Source organism: Rousettus aegyptiacus, unplaced genomic scaffold, assembly GCF_014176215.1.
Source record: "Rousettus aegyptiacus isolate mRouAeg1 unplaced genomic scaffold, mRouAeg1.p scaffold_m13_p_4, whole genome shotgun sequence".
In the NCBI taxonomy this organism is placed as follows: Eukaryota; Metazoa; Chordata; class Mammalia; order Chiroptera; family Pteropodidae; genus Rousettus; species Rousettus aegyptiacus.
In genome coordinates, this window is record NW_023416307.1 from 44,053,994 (window position 1) to 44,077,941 (window position 23,948).

Here is a 23,948-nt window from a genome sequence, read left to right on the forward strand (position 1 = left end):
AAACCATTTAGGCTGGTTCTTAATTCTAAATATGAGGTATCTAGTCATTAAGTATTGTGGTAGCAGTAGAGATGGAAATCAGTAAATAGATTTGAAAAATTTGGTATAATTTAAGATAGCTTTCTGTGCTCTGTGTGGATGGGTGGGGCAAAAACAGAGAAAAGGGGGTTTCTTCAAACCTTTGTGACTGGGAGAATTGTAATGAAATAAACAAAAATAGAGGATGCAAGAACAAGTAAGCAGGTCTGTCGATTAGGTTATCTAAATTCAGTTTTGAGCACAGAGCTAGAGGTTCAGGTGGAGACACCCAGCTGTCGATCAGAGCTGCAGTCATGGAATAAATGAGTGCTATGATTATTCTGGATCTTATGTTGCTTGTAAGTGGTGTATTCATTTAGAATTGCTTTTTAAATGGAATGCGTTTATGGTTACCATGGTGGCAAGAACCAAATAGAGGGAAGAGATTGGGGACAGCGGCAAAGATGGAGATCTGGTTAAAGGTAATTTTAGGAAGCTTCTGTGCCTTGCCTTACCTAGGAGTAAATAGAATGCTAGATGCTGTTGACATGTGTTTTATTTTGAAGTGACTGTTATTACTAGGGTTGAAATCCTTAGCCTTGATCTCTTGGAGCCTAATGTTCCTGTTCTCCAGCTGAGAGAGACTAATTCACCATCTTGTGTTGTAAACACTCACTCATTTTAACTGATTACACCTCCAATGATTCTCAAATCACTAAAATTACTAATTGCTATTCCTTACACATCAAAGAGTGAATCCTGAATAATTAACCCCAAATAAAATTAGATGAATTGGCCCTTTTAATTAGAGTCCCTGCTGCTGTTTGTTCTGAGCTTCCTTTTCTTACTGTTAAGAGACTTTTAGGATGATTAAAACTGTTTAAGACTTAAACAGCCAGTGACCTTTTAATACAATATAAATCCATGAAAGCAATATTTCAACTAGCAGGTGGTGAAGTAAAATTTTAGAGCAGTACCTGTCAGCTCCAGTATTCCTTTGGGGGAAAAAAAAATACATGCCAAAAAACAACCACCTTGAAATGAAATGAATGTCTCTATTTGATTATTTTTAAAGCATTTGTGTATTCGCAAAGCCTCAGACTCGATGAAATGGCAGGATTGAAAGAGAGTGAGTAATGGTTGGCATCATTTTATAAAAATAGCAACAAGAATTTCTCAGTGAGAAGAATTTGAAGTCATTCGCCCATGAAAGAAGAAGACCGGAAAAACCACAAAAAGCCCTGGTCTCATATGGCCATTTTCATCTTCAAGGAGTCTCCCAAGGAGGGGGAATGGGCTCGGCAGTGGGGAAAGGAGGCTTTATGGGATTTCATTGCTGCTGAACACCAAACAATTATTGGCCTATCTATGCTGCATTCAACCTGGATTTTGTTGAAGATATTTTATGTACTCCTGATCACCTATTGAATGTCTTCTAAATATTAAGAACCTCTTCTCTTCTTGATAATCATCTGAGGTCGTAGGGGCAGAACAAGTTTCCTCCTCATTCTCAAGAGGTCTCAGCTTTCCACACTAAATCTGCCATATACTGTGGTAAATGTGTCCTCAGATAGAAATTAGGAGATTTGAGGTCACAGTGGGTTTGTTGGTGTAGTTCCACAGTCTTTGACTGTTTCATTTGACCACAATAGTTGAAAATTTCTCCACCTATAAAAAAATGTTATTGGACTAGATCGATGACTTTTTTTTCTTCAAGTTAAAAAAAAAATTTTTTTACTTTTCATTCTGAAATAATTTCAGATTTTACACAAACATTAAAAATAGTTTAAAGAGTTCTCATTTAGCATTTATTCATTTTTTCAAATGTTCTCTTACACAATCACAGTGTAGTTACATAAACCAAGTAATTAATGATGACAAAATACTACTCACTAATACATAGACTTTTTTCAGATTTTATCAATTGTCCTATTAATATCCCTTTGCTGGTCTAGTATTCTATCCTGAATTACAAGTTGCATTTAGTTGCCTTGTCTCATTGGTAGCTGATAGTTCTTTAGTAATACTTTGTTTTTTTGTAGAGGTCCATGACTCTTAACCAGGGCTACTCATCAGAATCATCTGGAAGCTTGTCAAGATGCTTGTGTGTCTGGGTCACAACCCCAGAGGTTCTGATTTAAGAATTCTAGAGTTGGACCTGAGCATATGTAATAGAAAACAGTGCCTGGTGATATTCTGATGCATACCCTCGGTTAAATGTCAGATCTGCTTCAGCACTTCAAGCACTAATACTTTGAGATTTTGTCCACATGACTTCTCTCCTTCCTTTTCCTTCCTTTTACTACTCTTCTTCCATTCCCATCTCTCCTTAATGGGAGAAGAGCTGACTCTCCAAAATTCTTGGAGGACTTAAATTTGTTTCTCAGATAACTTGTGGTATATATATGTGTGTGTGTGTGTGTGTGTGTGTGTGTATGTACACTGTTAAAATCTGTCTACAGATCTTTTATTACAGAAGACATATCATGTACAGTGCATATGATTAATGTTTCTGGAGGCTGGGGCGCTCCCATATCCAGAGGGCGACTTAGGGATGAGGACTCAGTGCTTGTATTTTGAAGATTTGCTCTAAGTAAGGTAATGCATAACAACAATGACCACCACTGCAAAACTAGTTGGCTAGCTTTAAGACTAATGTTATTAACTATTCAAGTACAAATGTCATGCAGGACCTGTTACTCACCAGGACTGTGACAAATCGACCTTATGCTAATAATTAGAGGCAAAGTTGTTCATGATAAAATACATATGTTCATTCTTTCAGAGCTCAATTTAATTCATGTAATAGAGATTTGTAATAATAATAATTTGTAATAATGATAATATAACATTTATTCAGCATCTCCTATATGCTCTATATGCTCTATATAGAGATTAGGGAAACAGAATCTGCCCTCAGGGAGGTTATAGTCTAGTAGAAGAAGCCTGTCAGTATGCAGTTGAACTAACGAAGAGCAGAATATGTCCTCTAATAGAGCTAAACCAAAAAAGAAACAATATCTTGTTATTGAAATTGAGGATGGTTCACTCTATCCAGATTTAGCAGTGGTGAACTACGTTAAATGAGCAACATAAAGCCTTCCTATTGTGAATCCCCTCTCCCTCAAGCTTTATCATCATCTTTGGAGGGAAGGTAAGCTCTGGTCTCAATGACCACCACAGGACGATGTCCCATCTCTAAGGAAAAGGGATACTTTTTGGACTAGTAGTCTCTCAGCACTTTGATATTTATTTGCCAGCTTCTTTTTTCAGTAGTAAATCAAGAATTTTTTTTTGTTGTTGGTTTCCATGGACTGTTGCCTCATTTTCTGTCAACAACATAGATTTTTCATTTTAATTTCATTTTTAAATAGAGAATTTTACTTTTCTGTATTGGAGCTAGAGATACTTCAATAGCTGATAGAAGATCGATGCTTAGGGTTAACTCATTGCCAATTTATTTTTAATTCTCATTTTTGGTATTCAAAATATATGGTATGGTTTGTTGTTTGGGTAGCAAGTACTATGTTTTTGTAAGACAATTGAGATCAGTAGATTAAAAAATGCTATTTGGTTCTAGTATATTTGCAGAAACAGACTCTCCTCCTAATTTCATATTATTTAAAAATTATGCAGTGGTTTTGACTACTGAATTTGTTTTTCAACAAATGGGAACCACTGTGTGATAGAGAAATAGAGTATGGTTAGATGTGATGCACTAGGTCTTTCACCTTGAAGCAGACTATTTACTTGTGATTAAATATGAGGACTATTGAACTCAGTGAAAACCCAGAGGTTCTGTATTAACTAAATGTAGAGTGGAATGGTCCTTTGGAAAATCAGGGAGACTTCATCTACTTTAGGATAATATTTCTTTTTGCCTTTAATTATAGAATCTCGAAGATCATTTCAAACTAAATTATTTAGAAAGAAAATGAAGTTGTTACATTTTGGCTTGGGTAAATATAGTGGCGCATTAAAATTAAATACTGGGTTTCAGTAGATTCTGCAATTCATTTCAAATTGTCTTCCTTTTAATTTTTTTTGAAATCCATGCCTGTAATTCACGCTTATTGTATAACGATTAAACTATAAGGAGAAGGAGTAACATAAAACCTCTTGTCATCCCAAGAGCTATCTATGGACGACTGTCGTTAACATACAGGTTTATACAAAATATTTATATATATATTATAAATGGTATTCAGTAGCTTACTTTTTCCTTCACATGATAATATATTAAAAGCAGCATTTCATGTTCTTCTCTCAGTTACTCCATGACCCACTGTCACTAGATTTAAGTCTTTGTTCAAATACCACCTTTGTGAGGCATTTCCAAACTTTCTCTTTAAAATCGCAACACTCCATCACCACCCTCGCAGTTTCTTCCTCCTTCCTTACTTATATTTCTGTGTAGTAGTTATCATTTTTTGATATTATGTTTTACTTAATTGATTTTTAAGTATTCTTCTCTTCCTGACAGAGCATAAATTCAATGAAAGCAGCACTTTTTGTTTTGTCTGTCTGTCTCTCTGTTTGCTTTTCCCATTATTGTCTAGAATAGCACCTGCTACATAGAAAGCACTCAATCAATGAAGAAATAGATGTCAGATTGAGATCAACAGCATCGTTTTGATGGTCACACAGTTTTCTAGTGTGTGACTGACTGCAGTAGAATTTTTATCAATGCTTTATTGTTGAACATTCTGATTATTTGTATTATATTTTATAATGATGAAGATTCTCTAACATACTTTTCTATGTACTTCTTTGGCAGGATAATTTATTAACACTGGTAGTGCTGTATCAAAGTGTATAAATATTTTTAAGGCTTTTGGTATTATTTATACATTAGTAGGTATGAGTGCTGATTTTCCTGTACCATCATCTTAGTCCTTCCATTTAAATGCCATTACTTAGAACACTAAGTACTATTAAAGTCAACAATTTGTCTTGTCATTAAGTAGCAGAACATAAAAAGGAAGAAAATCAGAAAGCTTAATTTTTTTAATGTATAATTATGTGTAATAAAATCCAGAATTCCAAAAACATCTAGTGTGAGAACTGAAGAATCAAAATTATTGAAGGTCACATATCTTCTCATTTACATATGGTGTGTCATTTAAGGGAGGATGTGTTGTTGCTAATTTTATGACAATGAGGATAGGGAATCAGGAATGCCCAATCTTGCCCTGATAATTATCGCCAGAGAGTGCTCAAAGGGGTGCACATTCAAGGAACAGGAGCAAAATGAGAATCTAGGAACTACTTTATTAATAATGTTTAATCTCTTTCCAGCACAGAGGTCTGTGGTAACACTGAGTGGTGTGTAGGCTTTGGCACTAGGAATAAATATGTATTTTATCCTATCTCTAATAGGAAAAACATGTTGAGTAAATCAGGACAATTTCTTTCATATTTTTAGTTATAACCAACAGATAGTAAATAGTTTGAGATGACTGAGGGGTGATACATTAAATGGGACTTACTTTCAATGATTTCTTGACCTATGTCATATCCCAGTATTTCCCGGTGGTTTTTAAAACCTTATTTGATTTAACATTTGAAGATAGCTCATTTCCAGGTAATGAAAATTTTTCTTTTGTGTATATGTGTTATTTTAAAGTCGTGAATGGATAAAATAATGACAGGTTAGAAACTGGTATAATGAAAAGTAAGTTTCTCTTCCACTCTTGTTTCCCAGTTGGAAATTCACCTTTTTAGAGACAACTTGCTGTTAAAAATTTCTTGGGAATCTATTTAAAAGATAAGATACTTCATGATGACACAGGAATATATGTATATATGGTATCGTATTATTAACAACACTATACATGCTGCTCTAAACCTTGAATGTTTCATTTAAAAATATTTCATTTTATTCAGTGTGCTTTTTGGTGTAGTTTTCTTGGCATATGTGTTTTAATGCAAACTGAAGATGGAGTTGAGGGTGAAATTGTAAAGAAAGTCTTCAGTTGCTTGGTTTTATAATAAAGAGCCTCTAATCTATAAGGAGAATGCCATAACTGTGACATTACTCAACCACCTTATGAAGATTGTCTCTCCTGTTGTATTTGTTTATCTTCTCACTTGCTCTTTTTACTCAACCTTATTAAGAGAGCTTCGACTTCTTAGATTTGGTCTCCTCTACCAAGGGGACAAGGCATATTTAGACTCAGCTGCCCTCTATGCATAAGTTCAATCCACAGTTTGAACAGATCACTTACATGTAATTTAGCTTAGTGATGTTCGACCTGTGAGTTGAGACCCACTTATGGGCCACACTCACTTTAGTGTATCACAACTGACACTTTTTAAATAAATAAATATAATGGACATTTTCAATGTGTTTTACATGAGTAAGTATAGTTTCATAAAACTGTTGTTTTAGATATACATGTATTTATGTATGTCTAGATAGTAATATTGCATCATGATATTAAAAGTTATTTCTTTACTCTGTGTTGTTATTTAAAAAGAGGTTCAGTGTCATTGTTTCAACTACTTGTATCTGCAGAGTGACACCATGAAATAAATATTGTTATCCTCTTTTAAATAGCTAAGGAAAATCGAACTTGAGATGGTAGCGATGCCTTTTCCTGAGTAAAGGGTAGAGCTGGGGTTTGTGTTTTAAGTTTATGGACTTGAAATTTTACACTTTTTTTAAAAAAACATATTTCCTTTCTCTGTTAGTTATTATTAATGGAAGTGAATAACTGCTTTTATCTGAAGCTTATGATTTGCTCACCATATTTAATTTTTTTATGTTTGTATATATTGTATGTTCCAACCCAATCTCTTGTGTACTCATCATTTAAATTCTTATTTTGAGGAGCCCCTAAGTGATTTTATTTATACCAAGCTTAAAGTTTAGATTTCCCTTAAACAACCCAAAATTCTCCACATAAGAAAGTTAGAAAACCAGCAACTGCCAGGTGGAAGAACCCTGGAGTCACGCTCCTCCATGTGAAGTCCACATCAGCATCATCTGGGAGCGTATTAGAAATGCAGACCCTCATGCCTAACCCCAGACCTGCTGAATCAGAGTTTGCATTTTATCTCCATCCCTTTGTGTTTTGATCATCGATGTTTGAAAAGCACCTAAGGCATCAGGTCATTTTTTTTTTTTTAAACATCAATTGAGTGATTTTACTTGTTTGTTTGTTTGTTTACATTTCGTCATTCAACCTATGTTTATAGAGAATATACCATAGTCCAAACCTGATGCCAGGTGGTGAGGATAGAATGATAAATTATAAGTGGGCTCTCCTTATTAGAACCTTTAGTTCTAACTAAGAGAGAGTGACCATAAGCACATAAATGCAATCAAGTTTTAGAGATGGTATGATAAAATTGTATATGAGGCTCAAAGGGGGCTGCTAACTAAATCCCTCTTTATGTGTTTAGGTTTACATGGATATTTAGATGAAGAAGAAAGATAATAATGCTTTCATTTTCTTTCTTTCTTTCTTTCTTTCTTTCTTTCTTTCTTTCTTGCTTTCTTTCTTTCTTGCTTTCTTGCTTGCTTGCTTTCTTGCTTTCTTGCTTTCTTGCTTTCTTGCTTTCTTGCTTTCTTGCTTTCTTGCTTTCTTGCTTTCTCTTACTATAGTAAATGAACTGAGACTTCACTTAGTGATCTGAGTTTAATTACTCTCTTTTGTTTTTCCACTACAATCACGCATAACCAGTAATTTATCATCATCTTTGCTGGTAAATTCTTGTTATTTATTTATTTATTTTTATTCTGATGGAGGCCTTTTTATTGCAAAGGCATAAGCAAGCTCTGCATTTAGGTGCCTTTTATATATGCTCAACACATGTTACTAAGGTAACTATAGTGGGTGATAACTCTGCTACAACCAGATAACCACATTGCTTCTCAATGTCACTGCCTTTTTACCTCTAGACTAGAAAGGGTAGCTTGAAAAACATTCATAGCTGGGTTCTTAGGGTTTTTCTTCACTCTTCTTATCAGGTTAATGGTATGCATAGCAGGCTATTTTCTGAAGTAAATTGGCATAACGTATTTTTTGAGAATCGGGTATATAATACTTTATTTTCTTAACTCGCTCTTTAACCACCTCATGGCGCTACCTCTGGCACAAGCAAAAACCTTTGAACATTGGCTGAATGATTTGGGATGATATGGAGCAAATTAAGTGAGATCCTTTCTAGCTTCTTGCCAGGCAGAAGGTGGATCCATTTCCAGCTCTGTGTTTAACTACCTGTGTAACTTTGAGTAGGACATTTTACCTGGTAATTAAGGAATAAATATATTTCCATGTGGTAAGCTTTGGCTCGTGAGAAAAAAGGTAAGGAAGGAATCAGGTTTATAGGCATCTCTGCGACTACTTCACTTCTTGTGAAATCAAATGTTTCTGTCTTAGATTTTATGTATCACTGCACTATACCAATTGCCTGATGGTGTGTTATTTTGGGGGGCTGCCTGCTTGAGTTATCCAATTCCCCTGTGTTTTACAGGATCTGGATGTTCCATTTGGATTTCTCCGGCAAGCAGAAAGGACAGGGCCTGCACTAATGTGAAGGTCAACAGCTTAGCATTGCTAGTTGGAAGGTTTTGCAACTGATTCTGTTCAGCTGCTCTTACTCTAAGAGGGTCACCTCCTAAACACCTAAGCCAGATGTTCTTTGATTGTTTTTAAAAAATGCAATGGAAAGCACCCCCTCCCTTCTAGCCCTCGCCACCCAAACACACATTGTTCTTTCTATTTTGCTTTCTTCTTTAAACATGGAAATTTTGCCTTCTCACTTAAATTGAATTTATTCTTACCGAAACTTAGAGGCATTTTCCTTTGTTTACTTGCCTGTTAAATGGTGAGCTATAAGTCAGAATTCTCATGGTAGTTCTTAGTTTGATTTAAGATGGCTATTAAGAGGTTTTTATCCCATCCATTTCAACTAGTTGGAATGCAATTGGTGTAGTGCTTCCCTCCAAAGGATCCATTGTCCGTATTCTATCCCTTCATTGTGTGTATATCTGTTTTTGAAACATTTACCCATTCTTCCGCATCACTTTAAAATGTGGGATCCACTCTGAAGAATACAATAAGAAGTCTATGACAGTTGAGCTGAAGAACTGAAAACTTTGGTCTAAGTCTAAGTTAATAACTGATATAAATTAAGCAGACGATTACAGTGAGGTTATCGCTAGGGCTTTTAAAAATCTGCCTAATCTTATCTAGAATATAGTCTACAGTCATGTTGTCTTTTTTTTTTTTTTTGTCCTTTTTAAACATACATTCCATTTTTCTTTTCTGATCCTTTTCACTCTCTCAGGAGTGTCATCAGCCTGTGCCTCACTCACTATGTTTAATTACTATGACAGAAATGCTGTCAAGAAGGTTCTAGTTGGAAGGGACCTCAAGGAAGGTAGTCGTACTTTCTCTTGTGTGGACTAATTTGCTGTGATAATTTGGACTTTCCATTTGTTTTTTGTGGGCCTTTGTTTCTACCTTTATAAGATTTCATTTAGTTCTGATACTGTTTAATTTTCTGACAATTCTTCATGGCATAATAGAATCTGGTAAATTAGAAGGTGCTTAGAAATCTTTTAAATTGGGTGTGAAGTACATATAGATCTAGATAAAATGTTCAAACCTGAAAGATAGCCTGTGAATTAGAATTCGGTAGTCAAGTTTCCATCAACATTAACCTTACTTTGTTGGTCACTTAAGATCTCATTGTGTGAATTCTTCTCATATACGATGCCTTTTAAAAGCAGAAAAGAACTTAGTGACAATTCTTTCTATTTAATAAGTGTTAAATATTTTTAGTGCAGTCTTTGGCCAGATAAAGGACAGATGAATTTCTCAATCTTGGCTGCAGGTTAGAATAATCTAGCTTTTAAAGGAATACTGGCATCTGACTCTTCCTACTCTCTTTTTCCTATCCCCAAGACCCCAATTGAATTGGTGTGAGATGGCATTTTGGCACTAACATTTTAAAATAAGCTTCCTTGGTGACTCTAGTTTGTAGCTAGCATTTGGAACTACTAGGTAGAGTTAATAAAGCTATATGAGACTTATAACCCTAATAAGGATATAGATAAAATATGTCTTCAGATGTGTACAGTCAGAAGGGTAAGAGAAGTAGAAATGTTTCTATATGACATAAGTCACTGAACCTTACTAATCCTCTGGGGTCTAAGGTAGGAATAATAATGCGGTACTTTGCTTAATACAGTGTTTCTCAAAGTGTGGTTCCCAAGACCAATAGCATTAGCATCTCCTGAGAATTTATTAGAAATGCAAATTTTTGAGCCCTGCCCTAGACCTACTGAATCGGAAATTCTGGGGGTTGGACTCAGCAGTCTATGTTTGAATAAGACCTTCCAGAGATCCCGATGAACTCTAAAGATTGAGAACCATCAGCATAGAGAGTTGTATAGGAGTAGAAGGTAGTGTATGAAAATCTTAGCATAGTGCTTGGGGCATAGTGAGAGTCCAAAAGGCAGAGTACTGTAAAGATAGTGTGTGTGACTACTTGGTAGTCTGAATATGGCTGGGAGGTAGACTTGACAGCTGTTAGCTACTCTTCCAACTCTAAGACTGTTATTTATTAGGCAAATGGAGCCTAAGTGAATCATCTCGAAGGATATCAGACCAACGAGTCCAACTCATCAGCTTTCCACAGTGCAGTTTAGACTTTTTTTTTTTCATGCTGAAGCCTTAAGTTGTATTGCTTTGGTACTACCCCAAAACTCATTGAGTGATAGAGACTGCTACCTTACTACTTATGCTCTAAATATGGAAATATTGAAATGGCAAGTAAAAGCTACTTATCCATAAATAAAGAACATTTTCCCAACACATCTAAAATATGTTTAAAAGAAAAAGAATTTTGTTTTTAAATGGATTTTTTTTTTTCCTAGTAGAATTTCTTTCAGAGTATTTTAAAAGATTCTATACCAGGAACCCACAGATATAAGTCTGCACCTCACATCTTAAGAGATTAAGCACATTCTTCCAACAAGTCTAACTTCGTGTGCTGTTCATGTTGGTCAGTGATGTTGGGGTATCTTAGTGTCCTGAAACCTCATTACCTCCTGCTTGTATTGCATACAGATTTCCAAATCGGATGTATCTTAATTTCAGTTTTCTCTAATCTGTTCTACATGTACTTTTCGATTAGTCTTTAGTAAATCATATTGCAACCAAATGTTACCTTCTCAGAAATCTTTGATGGACCCCCACTACATGCATGATAAAATTCAAACCCTTTCTAGATGTGCAGCACACTTAAAAACTTATTTTGTCACTGCTTTTATTTTTATAACCTACTAGTATTATTTTATATTCCTATATTTATGTTATATTGTAACTTGATCTTTGCTAGATGTGCAACACACTTAAAAGCTTCTTTTGTCACTGCTCTAATTTTTATAACCTACTTGTATTATTTTACATTCCTATATTTATGTTATATTGTAACTTGCTCTTTATTCTCCAGGCCCTGAATTTTTTGACCTCTATATGCCTTTATTCCACTGGTTTCTGTCTAGAGTGGACTTGCTTTGCACATCATAATAGTCAGGAACAATTTAAATGCTCGGTAAAGCCTTGCTTGTTTCTCCATGCAGACATAAGCTTTGCTTCATTTTAACTTCCAGAAGAGTTTGTTTGCACATCTTAATAAATTACATCTTGTATTACTCTTACTAGTGCATACATTTTTTTCCTCTTTTAGGTGACTGAAATTTATTGAGGGTAAGGACCAAGTCAGACACTTCAGTTATTCACCCCCTCAAGCAACTTCCCCATCCTGGCTAAATGTACACGACCTCTGTAGACTAGCTTTTATGTCACTTCTAAATATCGAATCTGGTCCTCATTCTTCTGAAAATTAGGACTACTAATTAAAGTGAAAAGAACTAAGATGGGAATAATTGTCATACAAAGCAAGAAATTATATGTCAATGCCAGTTACAAAGCAGTAAAATGCCAGCAAATATTTGTTAAGAGTACTCTAAAATTGCATCCCTATTAACTTCATGTGTGTGTTTTCTTTCCTTAGGTGATTTTCTTCCACCTCCACCCCCACCTCTAGATGATGCCGGCGCTCTTCCATCTGGCTCTGGGAACTTCCCTCCTCCACCACCCCTTGATGAAGGTACTTTCAGGGCACAGGTAAGATCTGTGGTTGAAGTCATGTTTACAAGCTATGCTAGGAAGCTCATGAATCCAGTGATTGTTTCTGTGGCAGATAAACATTTATCCAGAGCCTACAGAGAGCTTTGCAACTCACAAAGAGCTAAGGCCCTTTAGTGCAGAATGCCCGACTCGAGCTTCTCAGAGTTCTGGCAGCTTGCACTCTGAAGCCTTGGAAATCCTTTTACCTACTAATGTTGTTTAGAAACTGAAAGCCATGTTTTAGGAATGCCACTTGAGAAGTTCACATTTTCTTGTTATCCTGGGGATATACAACCATGCTTTTTCATTGCCTTTTTTCCCTATCCACAAATGTTGCATTCTGCCTTAAGTAAGGCTGGTGTTTTAAGGCTCTGGTTAATCACTGTGTCCTAATTGGTCAGTAACATCTTTCTAGCAAAAGCAGCAGCAAACATCCTTAGGATTTTCTCTTGGAGTGAGATTGAGGATGCACGTCGTAGCATGTATTGATTATATACAACTATTGTGCTTCAGAGAGTGTGGATTGCAAAATAACTCAGGGGTGGAGTGAGAAGCCACATTAGGAAGAGTTCTCAGCCTGTGATCATGTAGGGGTGCTGGTGACCAACTGCCACCATTTAGGTAGGTAAATGTCATTTATGTCAGGAAGGAAATATTAATAAAGTCAAAGAATTGTTATTTTTTTAGGGGTGTTATTGTTATTTTTTGACTTTATTAATAAAGTCAAAGAATTTGTTATTTTTTAGATAAGTGGAAGAAAAAAAACAGTCCTTAGAATTTTAGAGAAACATTGAAAATATTTGTGGATGAAGTGAAATGGAGTCTGGTATTTGCTTCAGAATATTGAGTAAGGAGTAGCTGTGTGAGAATATAGGTGAAAAAATTAGTCGATTTTTGGGTGCTTGGAGGTTTATTCTATTATTTGGTCTACTTTTAAATATTTAAAAGTCCTCTTAATGTTTTAAAAAGAAAAAGCCATAGGAAATAACCACTTAAGTAGTTTAAATCTATTTTCTGGTCTTCTTTCTCTTAAATTTTGGGTTGGGAGAGATTCAAGAAGAAATGATTCATTCATTTAACAAATATTCTGTGCTCCTGTGTGTGCACCATGATAGCACTAGAAATTCTACAGTGTTCTGCCATCATAACACTTCTGTCTTTGTAAACAAAGCATCTACATTACAAAGTACATTAGAATGGGATCAGTGCTCCAGGTTGGGGAGATGGTCAGGGATACAACCTACTGAGGATGGGCGTGGTCAGAAAGCCCTCGCTGAGAAGATGACTGAACAAAGACTTGGAGGAGGAGAGGGGGAATGAGCCATGTGGATTTTGGGGGGAGTGTGTTTTTATGTAGTTATAACGAGTAAGCTCCAATTTCGTTTGAGGCTAGATCTTTTAAAGGCTATTAAAATTTTCTGTCTCAGATACATGTGTCACAAACTCCCTACATTTTATCTTGCTGTACGCTAGTAAAAACAGATCAGATGCTAGTAATGAACAAGAGTCTTACAAAGTTTATATTTATTTAAGGCAACAGAGAGATCCCTTGGAAAAGAAAAATAAGATGATCGATTTCCCTTATTTTTAGTAATTTTCTTTATTAAAATGAAAAATGTAAGGGTTCTCTTTTATATACTTTTACTCTTATTTTGTTGAGGGTGGTTCTTTGCATATTGTTGAATTTACACAATTAAAGCCTTCACTTAGTCTCTTTTCCTTGTTGGATCATTATGGAAACTATTTTGTTGCTTTTCAAATCTTTATTTTTAAAAAGTGTGTTTGACTGTTACAGAAGACTTGCGTTTGAATATTACTTGAGCAGTTTATTCTAGTTATGTGATTTTTGAGTCAGTCACACTAAGTCCCAGGTTCCTCATAATCAAAAATAAGGTAACTGTATCTATCTCGACTAATTAAATGAAATATGGATGGATTTGAAATTGCTAAATTATAATGTTTATATAGCTATTTTGATGTTATATTTATCACTATATAAAAATAAGAACAACAAGAATAATGATAAGGCTTGGTCAAAAGATATCATTAAGAAAAATTCAAACATGAGGTTTTCTAAAATTACAGAAGATCTTTTTCTGTATGGACCTTGTCCTGATAAATATTCTGAAACCACGACTTTGTTTTTGAAAAGGAAGGAAATAAACAAAAAGCCCGTTGCCATGTCGGCTTATGTTCTCTGTAAAACAGAAGGAAGAAGGATAAAAAATAAAATATAGTTTGCCAAATGGGAAAGGATGAATCTGGTAGGGAGAGGCCTGTGATTCTTGAATATATATGGAAGACTGCTGGCAAGTTCAAAAGAAAACAGGCATACCCTTGCCATGTGCAATGGTGACAGATGATGTGATAGTGGCTCACACAGGTCACATCGGCACCACCTTTAGATATGAGCTATAATATAGTCCAAAGTAATATAATCACCGGAGAAAATTTTGCACTTTTTCCTCTCAGCTATGGTGAAACCTGCTGTTGCCAAGTCCAAATTATAACTGGGAAATGTGTTTTTATGTAGAAGTCTGTTTATGTTTCCAGTCAAGTTTTCAGGTCAGAGCCAAAAGAACGTCTACTAAGTGTGACTATAAGAATTATAAGATTTTCAGAGCTGGAAAGGCCCTTAGAGATCATTTAGACCAACCCCGGCGCCAAGCATCTCGTTACGACCCTTTTAAGTCCTAGCTAAAATGAATTAATTTCCTCTCTTTACAAATGGGGAAACTGAGGCCCAAGAAGGTATAGATCGTGCAGTTTCTGACTGAGCTATCCTGGATGTGAGAAATCTTGCTTGACTCCCAGATTCGTCCTTCTTCTCAGTGTACCAGATGGCCTGTGCACATGATTTTACTTTAGTCCTCTATCAGCCTATAAAGCTCTGAGGTTCAGATGGGGGGTTACATGCTCTTGTTTAGAAGGATCAGGTGCTGCTGGAGTTTTGCTTGACTCACTGAACATTTGCTATATGCTGAAAACTTTTTTTTTTTTTTTTTTAGCAAAAAGCAAAAAAAAAGTCAGTGTCAAGAATTCTTGTTTTGAGAATTCTCATTTTTACGGGAAAAGATGACTCTTGGAAAACAATTCGAGATATTTTTTTTTTTCCATCAGTATCAGTTTGACCTCAGTGCCTGTGAGGTTTGGAGTGACCATTTAGCAGACACTTCATTCATTTGTTCTTAACTCATTCATTATAAATTCAATACCTTCTCTAACTCTTGCGTGTATGCTTGATATTATAGCCTTTGAATTTGACATTGTGGGTTTAGTGTCCTGAGTCTCAAACTTGGGACTGTTTGCTTTGTTCTCAGCTGATGTTCTCAACTTCTTCCTATTTCAGCCACTATGGACAGGTATAAAGCATTATTTAGAGTAGTTTAAAAGTGGGGAGAATGTGTCATTTACTTTAAATTCAGGTTTTCAAGGTTATTAGAGATCGTAACTTCAGTTCCTTTCTGTTGTTTGAATCTATTTTTTTTTCAATTTAATAAAATGTGAATGACTATTAAAGGTACGGCAATATTGAAGGATAAGAAGACGGATCATCTACAACCTCCGAATCAAGTTTGGGAACTGCTTGCATACACAGCTTTTAAATTAAGATGTTTCATGGTAAATTATGCCTTGATCATCGTGCTTTGATCAGAAGCACAGTGTAAGTCCTGTGTTGTGATAGAGGGTCAGGGACATTAATTATGGCTAAAGATATGTAGGTAAGATTCTTGGAAACTGTTTCAATTGAACTGAACTATGGTGGCTGGGTCGGACCGTCATTTTCAGATGGGGGAATGGATTTTTTAGCAATGAAGTAAAAAGAATAAGAATACAAAGGAAGGGAAGCACAAAGTAAGTGTGATAAGCCTGCATTTCTGGCTGCGGAATTTGCCCTTTATCCTGAAATTATTGACAGTTTATTGTAGGTATTCATTGCTATTTTAAATGTAAAGGTGACATCCCCATATCTGTTGTTGGATGTCAAGTGGTGCCTTTAAGGCACCATAGGGCAAAATATGTTGCACTTGTGGGAAACCCCATGCAGACAGCTCTGATTGTCTGGTAGACTTCCTTGAACTCCTCAGTGACTGATACCTGGTGATTTTGAATTCAGGTGCCCGATATTTAACTTCCTCTTTTTACATCTTTGCTTGACTTTTTTTTTATGACCTCTAGTTGACAACTTTTAACTCTGCCTCTCTCATTGTGACTCAGTCCTGTGGCTTGCTTTCTACATACATGCAATCCAGTGGTTTTACACTTTCAGTTGCGTCTCCTCATCTGTTCATTCAGGCAGGATGGCCACATTTGCTTCTAAAACTCTAGTTTCTCCACCTCTGAAAACAGACTGTTTTGTCCATCTCTGTTCACTCCAAATGTTAAATTTGTTTTTCTCTTATTGAACTGAAATGTGTTCCTTTATAATTATCTCACACTGATTTTCTTCCTACCGTCTTAGAAAATGACACACATTCAAGGGAACCGCTAAACCAGGAGAAACATAGATGATGTTTGCCCCAAGAAGTTGATCAGTAAGGCTACTTACTGAAAAAGGTGACTCTTCTGAGGAGAGAGTGAGAGCAGAGTAACGTGAGCTGAACGCCGAACTTAGGGAAATGCCCAGAGTTAGTTGACAAGAAAAGAAAGAAGAGAAACTTCTGAAATCATCTGTGGTCCTACTTACAGTCAGTCTTCAAAAAGTTGTACCAACTCATTTCTGTTCTTGTGAAAATGATTTCAAAGCTCATATATGTGTAGTAGGGTCAATGGTATATTATAGTTATTCATCCATTTACCCATTTTATGTATTTTATTTATCGATGATAGCTTAAAAATCTACTGAATTTTAAGTAGAACTGGCACTGGAATATGTGTCTTGTGACCTTTAGTCTATTACTATCCTGGTTACATGTGTTTAATGATAGAGTTTTACTTTTAGACACTGAGAACTCAGGCCCACAGCCATGGCCACGTTCATCTGTGAACTCATAGAAATCAGCGGCAGGACTTACTTTACATGGCATGGACATACTCTATTATAGAAATCATCCCTTCTGCTCCTGGTAGTGGGGTGAGGAAGGAGGAGGAGAGATAAAACAGTAGCAGATCCAGGTAACAAAGGCTAAGAGCAGGTGTAGTGTGTAATATTGCCAGAGCAAAACCAAAATGGTCAGTAAAAGCTTGATTCCACTCTAAAGTGCTTGTCCCTTCTGTGCAGTAAGAATAGAAGAATATCTTGGTTCGTGAAAACATACCAGAAGAGTGATTGAGATGCTTCTTTCTTCCTGGCCCTTTGCCTCGTTCCCTTGGGCCTTGGGTTAGCAAGCCATAGTTGCCTTGTGGGGTTGTTTGTGACCCTGGCAACGGCAGGAGCAGCAGCAGCTTGCTTTGCGATTATCTCCTCCTTTTATGGTCCACATATGTAGGTCAGTGTTTGTTTAGCAGAGCTAGTGGGTTCTTAGGCATGTCGCTGGTTCTGGTCAATGTGATTTTCTAGCGGCGAATGTTAAACTTTTCCTGTTTGTCTTTCACTCTGAATCATCGTCTGATTGGGTATTCACTTGCGAAGAGAGAGATATTTTTGGTGTCTAGACTTATAAAAACTTCTTTGAAAGTAGAGACCAAGAGCCCACAAGGACTATTACAATGTTTTATTTAGCCCCTTGCACCTATTTCATGGAATGCCATAGTTTCTCTTCCTCAAAAAAAAAAAAAAAAAATATATATATATATATATATATATATGTATATATAACTTAAAGAGATCAACTTTTTCTCTGGGATTGATAGTGGAGTATGTGCACATACAAACCCACTCGCCCTTATCAACTCAATTATCATTGGTAACGGCTACCTTGAAATAATCTAGGACACATGCATGCTCTTTATAGTGAAAAAAAGTTATTCTGCTCTATGTAGGGATAACTAATAAGGTTAGCTTTGCCTTAGCTCTGGATTTCTTTTATAGGGAGTACTTTATGATATTTGTGTATTTTAGAAAATTTCCTTTGCCCAAAGTTAAGTGAAACTGCTGTTGGTTCTTTCTGAGTCAGTGGAAGTTTTTATCCCCTTTTGTCTCTCCCATTAAGAATCTTTGTGATCTCTTCAAAGCTGAAATATATTTTTTATAGGTCTAAAAATTAGTGCATTTTTTATAGTAATGTAAATAACTCAAATAACATAGGTTAAATATTTTAAAACATCTTCACTCTATCAAGGAAAAATTATGATATTCATATATACCCCACTCCCAATATGTGTACCATATGAAGCTTGAACATTTTTCTCTCTGCTTCCAAAATGGTATTTAAAAGAATTTGGAGAATGTGTTGTAATATTTTAAACCTTACAGCACTTCTTTTTTAAGAATCATTTCTCACATTAAATTGAACTACATTATTAATAAACTATGATTTTTACTTGTTTATTGCACTGTTTCTTGTTTACTATTTCTTTTTCTTGAATTCATCATCTTTTGCTTTTTTTTTTCTTTTTTTTTCCCACCAGAGTACTTCATCAAGTAATTTTTTTTTTTTATCATGTAGGTGATATATTTCTGGAGTTCTTATATATCTGAAAATGACTTATTTTTACCTTCATATTTAAGTGAAAGTTTGGCTGCAAGTAGAAATGTAGGATTAAATTTCCTTTACTTCAATATTCTACAAAGATTTCTATGCTATCGTTTAGCATTGTTTAATATTTAGCGTTGCTGATGAGAAATCAGATGCCAGTCTGATTCTTTTTATAATTTAGTGACTTTTTCTTGTTTGACCTGTAAGCTTTATTTGTGTGATTCAGCAATTTTACTACAATGTGTCTATATGCGGGTCCCCTTACCCTCACCCCAGTATTTTTACTCAGCATTTTGTGAATCTGTTTGATATGAGGAGTCAGGTTTTTATTTAGCTAAAAGGGCTTTTGTTGTGTTATTTGGAATAAGCTTTCTAATCTTCTATTTGCCTTTACTTCCTTATGAAACTCCTAAGTTATGGTTTTGGATATCTTCTCTATCTTTCATATTAGTATTCTTTTTTAATAGTTCTACCATAGGAGGAATCCTATTGCTTGCTTCTTTTCTTTAATTTCATTTTGTTGGTAATAGTCTTCTCTTGACTTATAAATCTATATCCACCTGAATTTGGGGAGAAAATGTGGTTGGTGGCTCTGCATGTACTCTTCTGGCTAGCTTGCATGCCACACTTTACCTAAGTCAGGAGTTTATAACCTTTAAATATCAGGACAGTCATACTGTGTCTGTACCCAGTCTTTACTGTCTGTTAACAGGCCAGTGAAAGGGTTTCCCTTAATATTCATGTCAAGAGTGGACCGGCAAGCTTTACCTAGCCCTCAAGCTATTTATTAATCATGAGGATCCATAGACAGGTTGCAAAGCCTCTATTTTTCATGCCGTACATATTTGCCAAGTGACGGCAACATCCAGCTGTAACCAGCCCTTCTGTAGGGCGAGCTCTGGTTGAATATTTTAAGCCTTTTTAATTTCCTCCCTAACTGTTTCCCTATCCATGCATCTGAATTACTATGTCATGAGGAGTGTAAGGAAATAGGGAGAAGTAACTTTTATTAGAAAGGATAAATTCATTAAGTGATTTCACTGATGTTTTGACTGGCTTTCTTCATGTACCCCAAACATCTTTTCCAAAGATGCTCCCCCACCTTCTCACCCTTTTTTGTTGTAGCAGCTTGAAGTCAGCTGGGGTATTGCTACCTTCTGCTATTAATCTCAAGCTCATTCTGCTGCCTTTGAGGGTGCCACCACAGAAATGCTCTCCCTGCTTGCATTATCTATGCCAAGCAATGCTTCAGGGTCAACAGAATATGATAGCCAATACTATAAGTATTGGTTCCAGACTGCCTGGGTTTAAACCTGGGTCCCCCACTCCCCACTCACTAGCTGCAGGACTATGGTCATGTTATTAATCTTTCAGTATCTCAGTTTACTCATCTGTAAAATGAGTATAATTACTGTACCTACCTTTTTGAGGTTTCAAAGAGGTAATGCACATTGAGAATCATGTATGTCCATGACATATTCTAAGGCTTAGCAAATATTTACTGTCTATGCTATTACTCTTGGGCTATTATGGCTTGTCTCTGTACTGAGTTCTGGCACAGTTACTGCCATCCTTTGCTTTGTACCATGCCTTCCAAAAATTCACCAAGATCCAATTCCTTCATTTACATACTTGGACACTTTAAATCTTTTTAATAAAGAAATACTCCTATGAACTCACTTTGCAAAATGAATGATTGAATTAAATCATCTTTTAGATCTCCTACAGCTCTAAAATTCAATGCCTTGGCAATAAAATATCACCTCTTTATAATTTCATATTGATTTATAAATTGCAAAATAAATTATATTTGATTTTCACAAATAAGAACAGCACAAATATAATTTAATCAAAAAAGATTCAGAGAGTCAAGGCAACTTGTTGAGATCTCAAAACAAATGTCATGGGAGCAGTGACTTATTTTAAAATGGGCAAAAACAAAAACAGTGCATTTTGGGGACTTTTAAGCCTCTTGGCTTGGCATCAATTTTCTTACAAATGAGGGAAGGCAGATCTTTTAAAATTCTCCAAAAGCAGCCAAAGTCATCAATATGTTTCATGGCAAGTGGCCAGGTGCCATCGATATAGCTTTCCTTGTAATTCTTCAGTAGAAAGAAGTTCATCTTCTATCCTACCCTGCAGCATCTTCTCTGCCAATCCCCTCACAGATTGTACCATGTACTTCTTATCCATGGATTTGGTAAGGAAGCCCTGTTGGGCTCACAAATCCTTTAGTTCCTTTGTAATTTATATAATCCACTCAACACGGGCACAAAACAACTTGATCTGAAAGAGAGGATAAAAGAGGGAGAGTAGAGGATGCCAAGACCAAAATCCTAGGGAGTTAACTTATATTTTATTTTTGAAACTAATGGTTTAGAGAGGTTTTCTGTGTATAGCTTATTTTTCTTGATGTATTCAAAAGTCAAGTTTTTATGCACTCCTAATAGATACACTATTGCATGTGATACGTATACCAATCCTTGAGGTGTTAAGCTATCGTTATCATTATTGTATCATTAGCTTTTGTGAGTTTGACCTTTCCAAGGCTCCTACCTTATAAATTCCAAAATTGACTTTGAGTTCTTTTTAATAAAAAGACTTTTATATACTTATTTCACTTGAGCCTTTAAATAACTCATGAAAAGAGAAGGGTGGAGATAATTCTCTATCTTGTCGTAGTGAAGGGACTGAGGCTCAGAGAGGTTAAATTATATTTTAGGTTTCCATGGTATTAAGCATCTAAGGGAGGGATAAAACCCTACATTTTTCTGAGCTATGCAAGTTCATTTTTTTTTTCTCTTTTGCCATCACTGTTTTATTGTTTCTCTTTTATATACTTTTTCAGTGAAGGACACAAAACACCAGTTGCCTTTTTCCTCTCCAAGTGCTTTTATTTGGACACTTGATAAGTTCTGTTGTAGATTCCTCTGTTGCAATATTGTCTTTTTTTTTTTTTTTAAAAATCGTCTTTATCTTTATAGATCAGAAGATATGCTTTGGCTTTAAAATATACAAAAGCTATTTATAGACCTTTAATATAGAAGGTTTTTAAAATGGAGGTCTTGCCATAATTTTTATTTGTTTTTATATTTATTTTTACCAATAAACTTTACTAAATATGTCAATTTTTATTATTGTAAATAAAAAAGTAAAATTGGTGGTAATGGTGGAATAAAATGCTTCTATGACAGTTTTTTTTTTTTTTTAAAGAGGGACGGGAGTTACATAAGAAAGGATTCACACTGTAAGAAATGTAATTTTACTGTTATTTTGGAAGTAAATAATTTGGTTTATGAGAGCATCCACCCCACCAAAAAAAAAAAAAAAAAAAAAAAAGAGAGAGAGAGAGAGAGAAAGACATAGCAGTTTAAAAACTCTCTACTTTCTTCATCGTCTGTCTCATTCCCTTTATTGCTTAAAGGAGAGTGCGCCTGTCCTACAACCATGTATTGTTTTGAACTGTAGATGACACATCAAGATGGTATGTGATTTTAAACTGATCAACTCTAAGAGTCAAATTTTAGTTTCTTCAGTCATAGAGCTAGTATGATAATCCTATATCTCTTATCTTCTAGGTTTTCTTAACAACCAGATGAAAATAACTTCATTTGATGATAACACTTTATAAATCAATAAATAAAAGATTTGCCTTAAAAATAATTTGTTCTAATATTATTTCAACATCCTTGATCTTTAATTCTATTGGAAATTATTAGAAATTATATCACCCCCATATGTAGAACAATGCATAATTACATGGTCTTTGAATGGTATATTTGCTGGTATGGTGAGTTTTGAAAGGAGAATGATAAATAGTCTCCTGAATGGAGATGTATTGATTCAAGCCATAGCTTGCTACAGTGGGCACATTTCAGAGTCAAGGTCTTGACTTGGGAAGACCTGTCTCAGAACTTCATAGAGTTCTATGTTGGCTCAGATGTAGGTATTTCATAAAGAGATGATCAAACAATTGAATAAAAAATATGGCAAACCACTGTGCACCTTCAGGAGACTTCATCATTTTTATTATCATTTTTCATGAAGCCATTTTATAAGTTGAAATGTGCCTAGAGGATTGTTTTCATTTCCTTTTAGCTCATTGAAAGTTGTACGGTGTCACTTTAGTAATTCTCTTCTGACCCAGTGCAGACAGAAACCAGTTTTAGGCCATGGGAACTACAGAGTGTTTTCATAGAGTTACAGCTTCATGAAATGAGACTGTCTCCCCTCTCCTCTCCTTCCCCCTCCCTGCCGCACCTTGTTTCTCTCTGCAAGCTGGGATTTTAGCCCTGGTCCTGAAATGACCTTAACTCATTTCAACTCTACTGAAATGGCTCTTCCACGTGTTTACCACCTCCTCTGATTCCCCAGTGACTCTTATTTTTCTGTCATGTTCTTCTGCGTCTCTCAGGCAGGTAGCATTCTTGATGACTTGAGCCTCCCTGCTTTCTCCTTCAGTTTTCACTAAATAGAACTTCCTTGCTTCTTGTGCGATATCTGCAACTGTTTTTTTTCTCTCTTCTTTACCAGATCCCCCTTCTTCTTTTGTTTTCTGATTCTAAATTTACATGCCCACTCAGAGTTCTCCTTTTTGACCTTCTTTCTTTTCTTAGTAGAAGTCACAACTCTAATAGAGGCAACTTCAATTTCTGTTTATTTAATGACTTGAACTAGTTATGAGTCTTGGCACTATGTTTACCTTTCACAACTTATCTGCCATTTATCCACAGAATCTTTCCACAGGAAAACTTACTGTCTTTTCACATCCAATATGTTCCCAAATCTACTCATCATACGCCTCTGAGGCTTCCATTCTGCTAGAACTACCACCATATCTCTGGTCTTCCAAACTCTTAATTCTGTGGTCATTGTTGATATGTCTTTCTTTTTAATATATCTGTCACCAAGATATAACATTTTTCAGTTCAAAAATGACTCTCAGGTTTTCACTAGTCTTTTCATTTTCCCGTTCATTGTCCTAGCTCATTCATTCTCCATATCACAATAGACCTATTGCTTCTGATTCTTTTTTTTTTTTTTTTATTTCAATCTAACTGTGTATTTCTAAGCAGTTGGTCCTCAAAAAATGTTATTTTCTTCCTATGGCTTTTTATTGCCTACTCCATTAAATTTGCACTCTCAGTTGATTTTCAGAGTACTCCATGACCAATGGCATCCTTTAAAGCATACCTCATCTCCC

General features: G+C 35.5%; 1 protein-coding gene across 17 annotated transcripts in view; it reads left to right on the forward strand.

Moving 5' to 3' along the window:
* The window catches only part of LOC107505903 (LIM domain containing preferred translocation partner in lipoma), a 607,668-nt gene that overhangs the window by 252,543 nt on the left and 331,177 nt on the right, over positions 1–23,948 (forward strand). For all 17 annotated transcript variants that reach the window (XM_016136314.2, XM_036219277.1, XM_036219274.1 and 14 more), the window contains one exon: positions 12,052–12,164. In XM_016136314.2, coding sequence (XP_015991800.2) covers positions 12,052–12,164 — 113 coding nt within the window. The remainder of the gene's footprint in view (positions 1–12,051; positions 12,165–23,948) is intronic.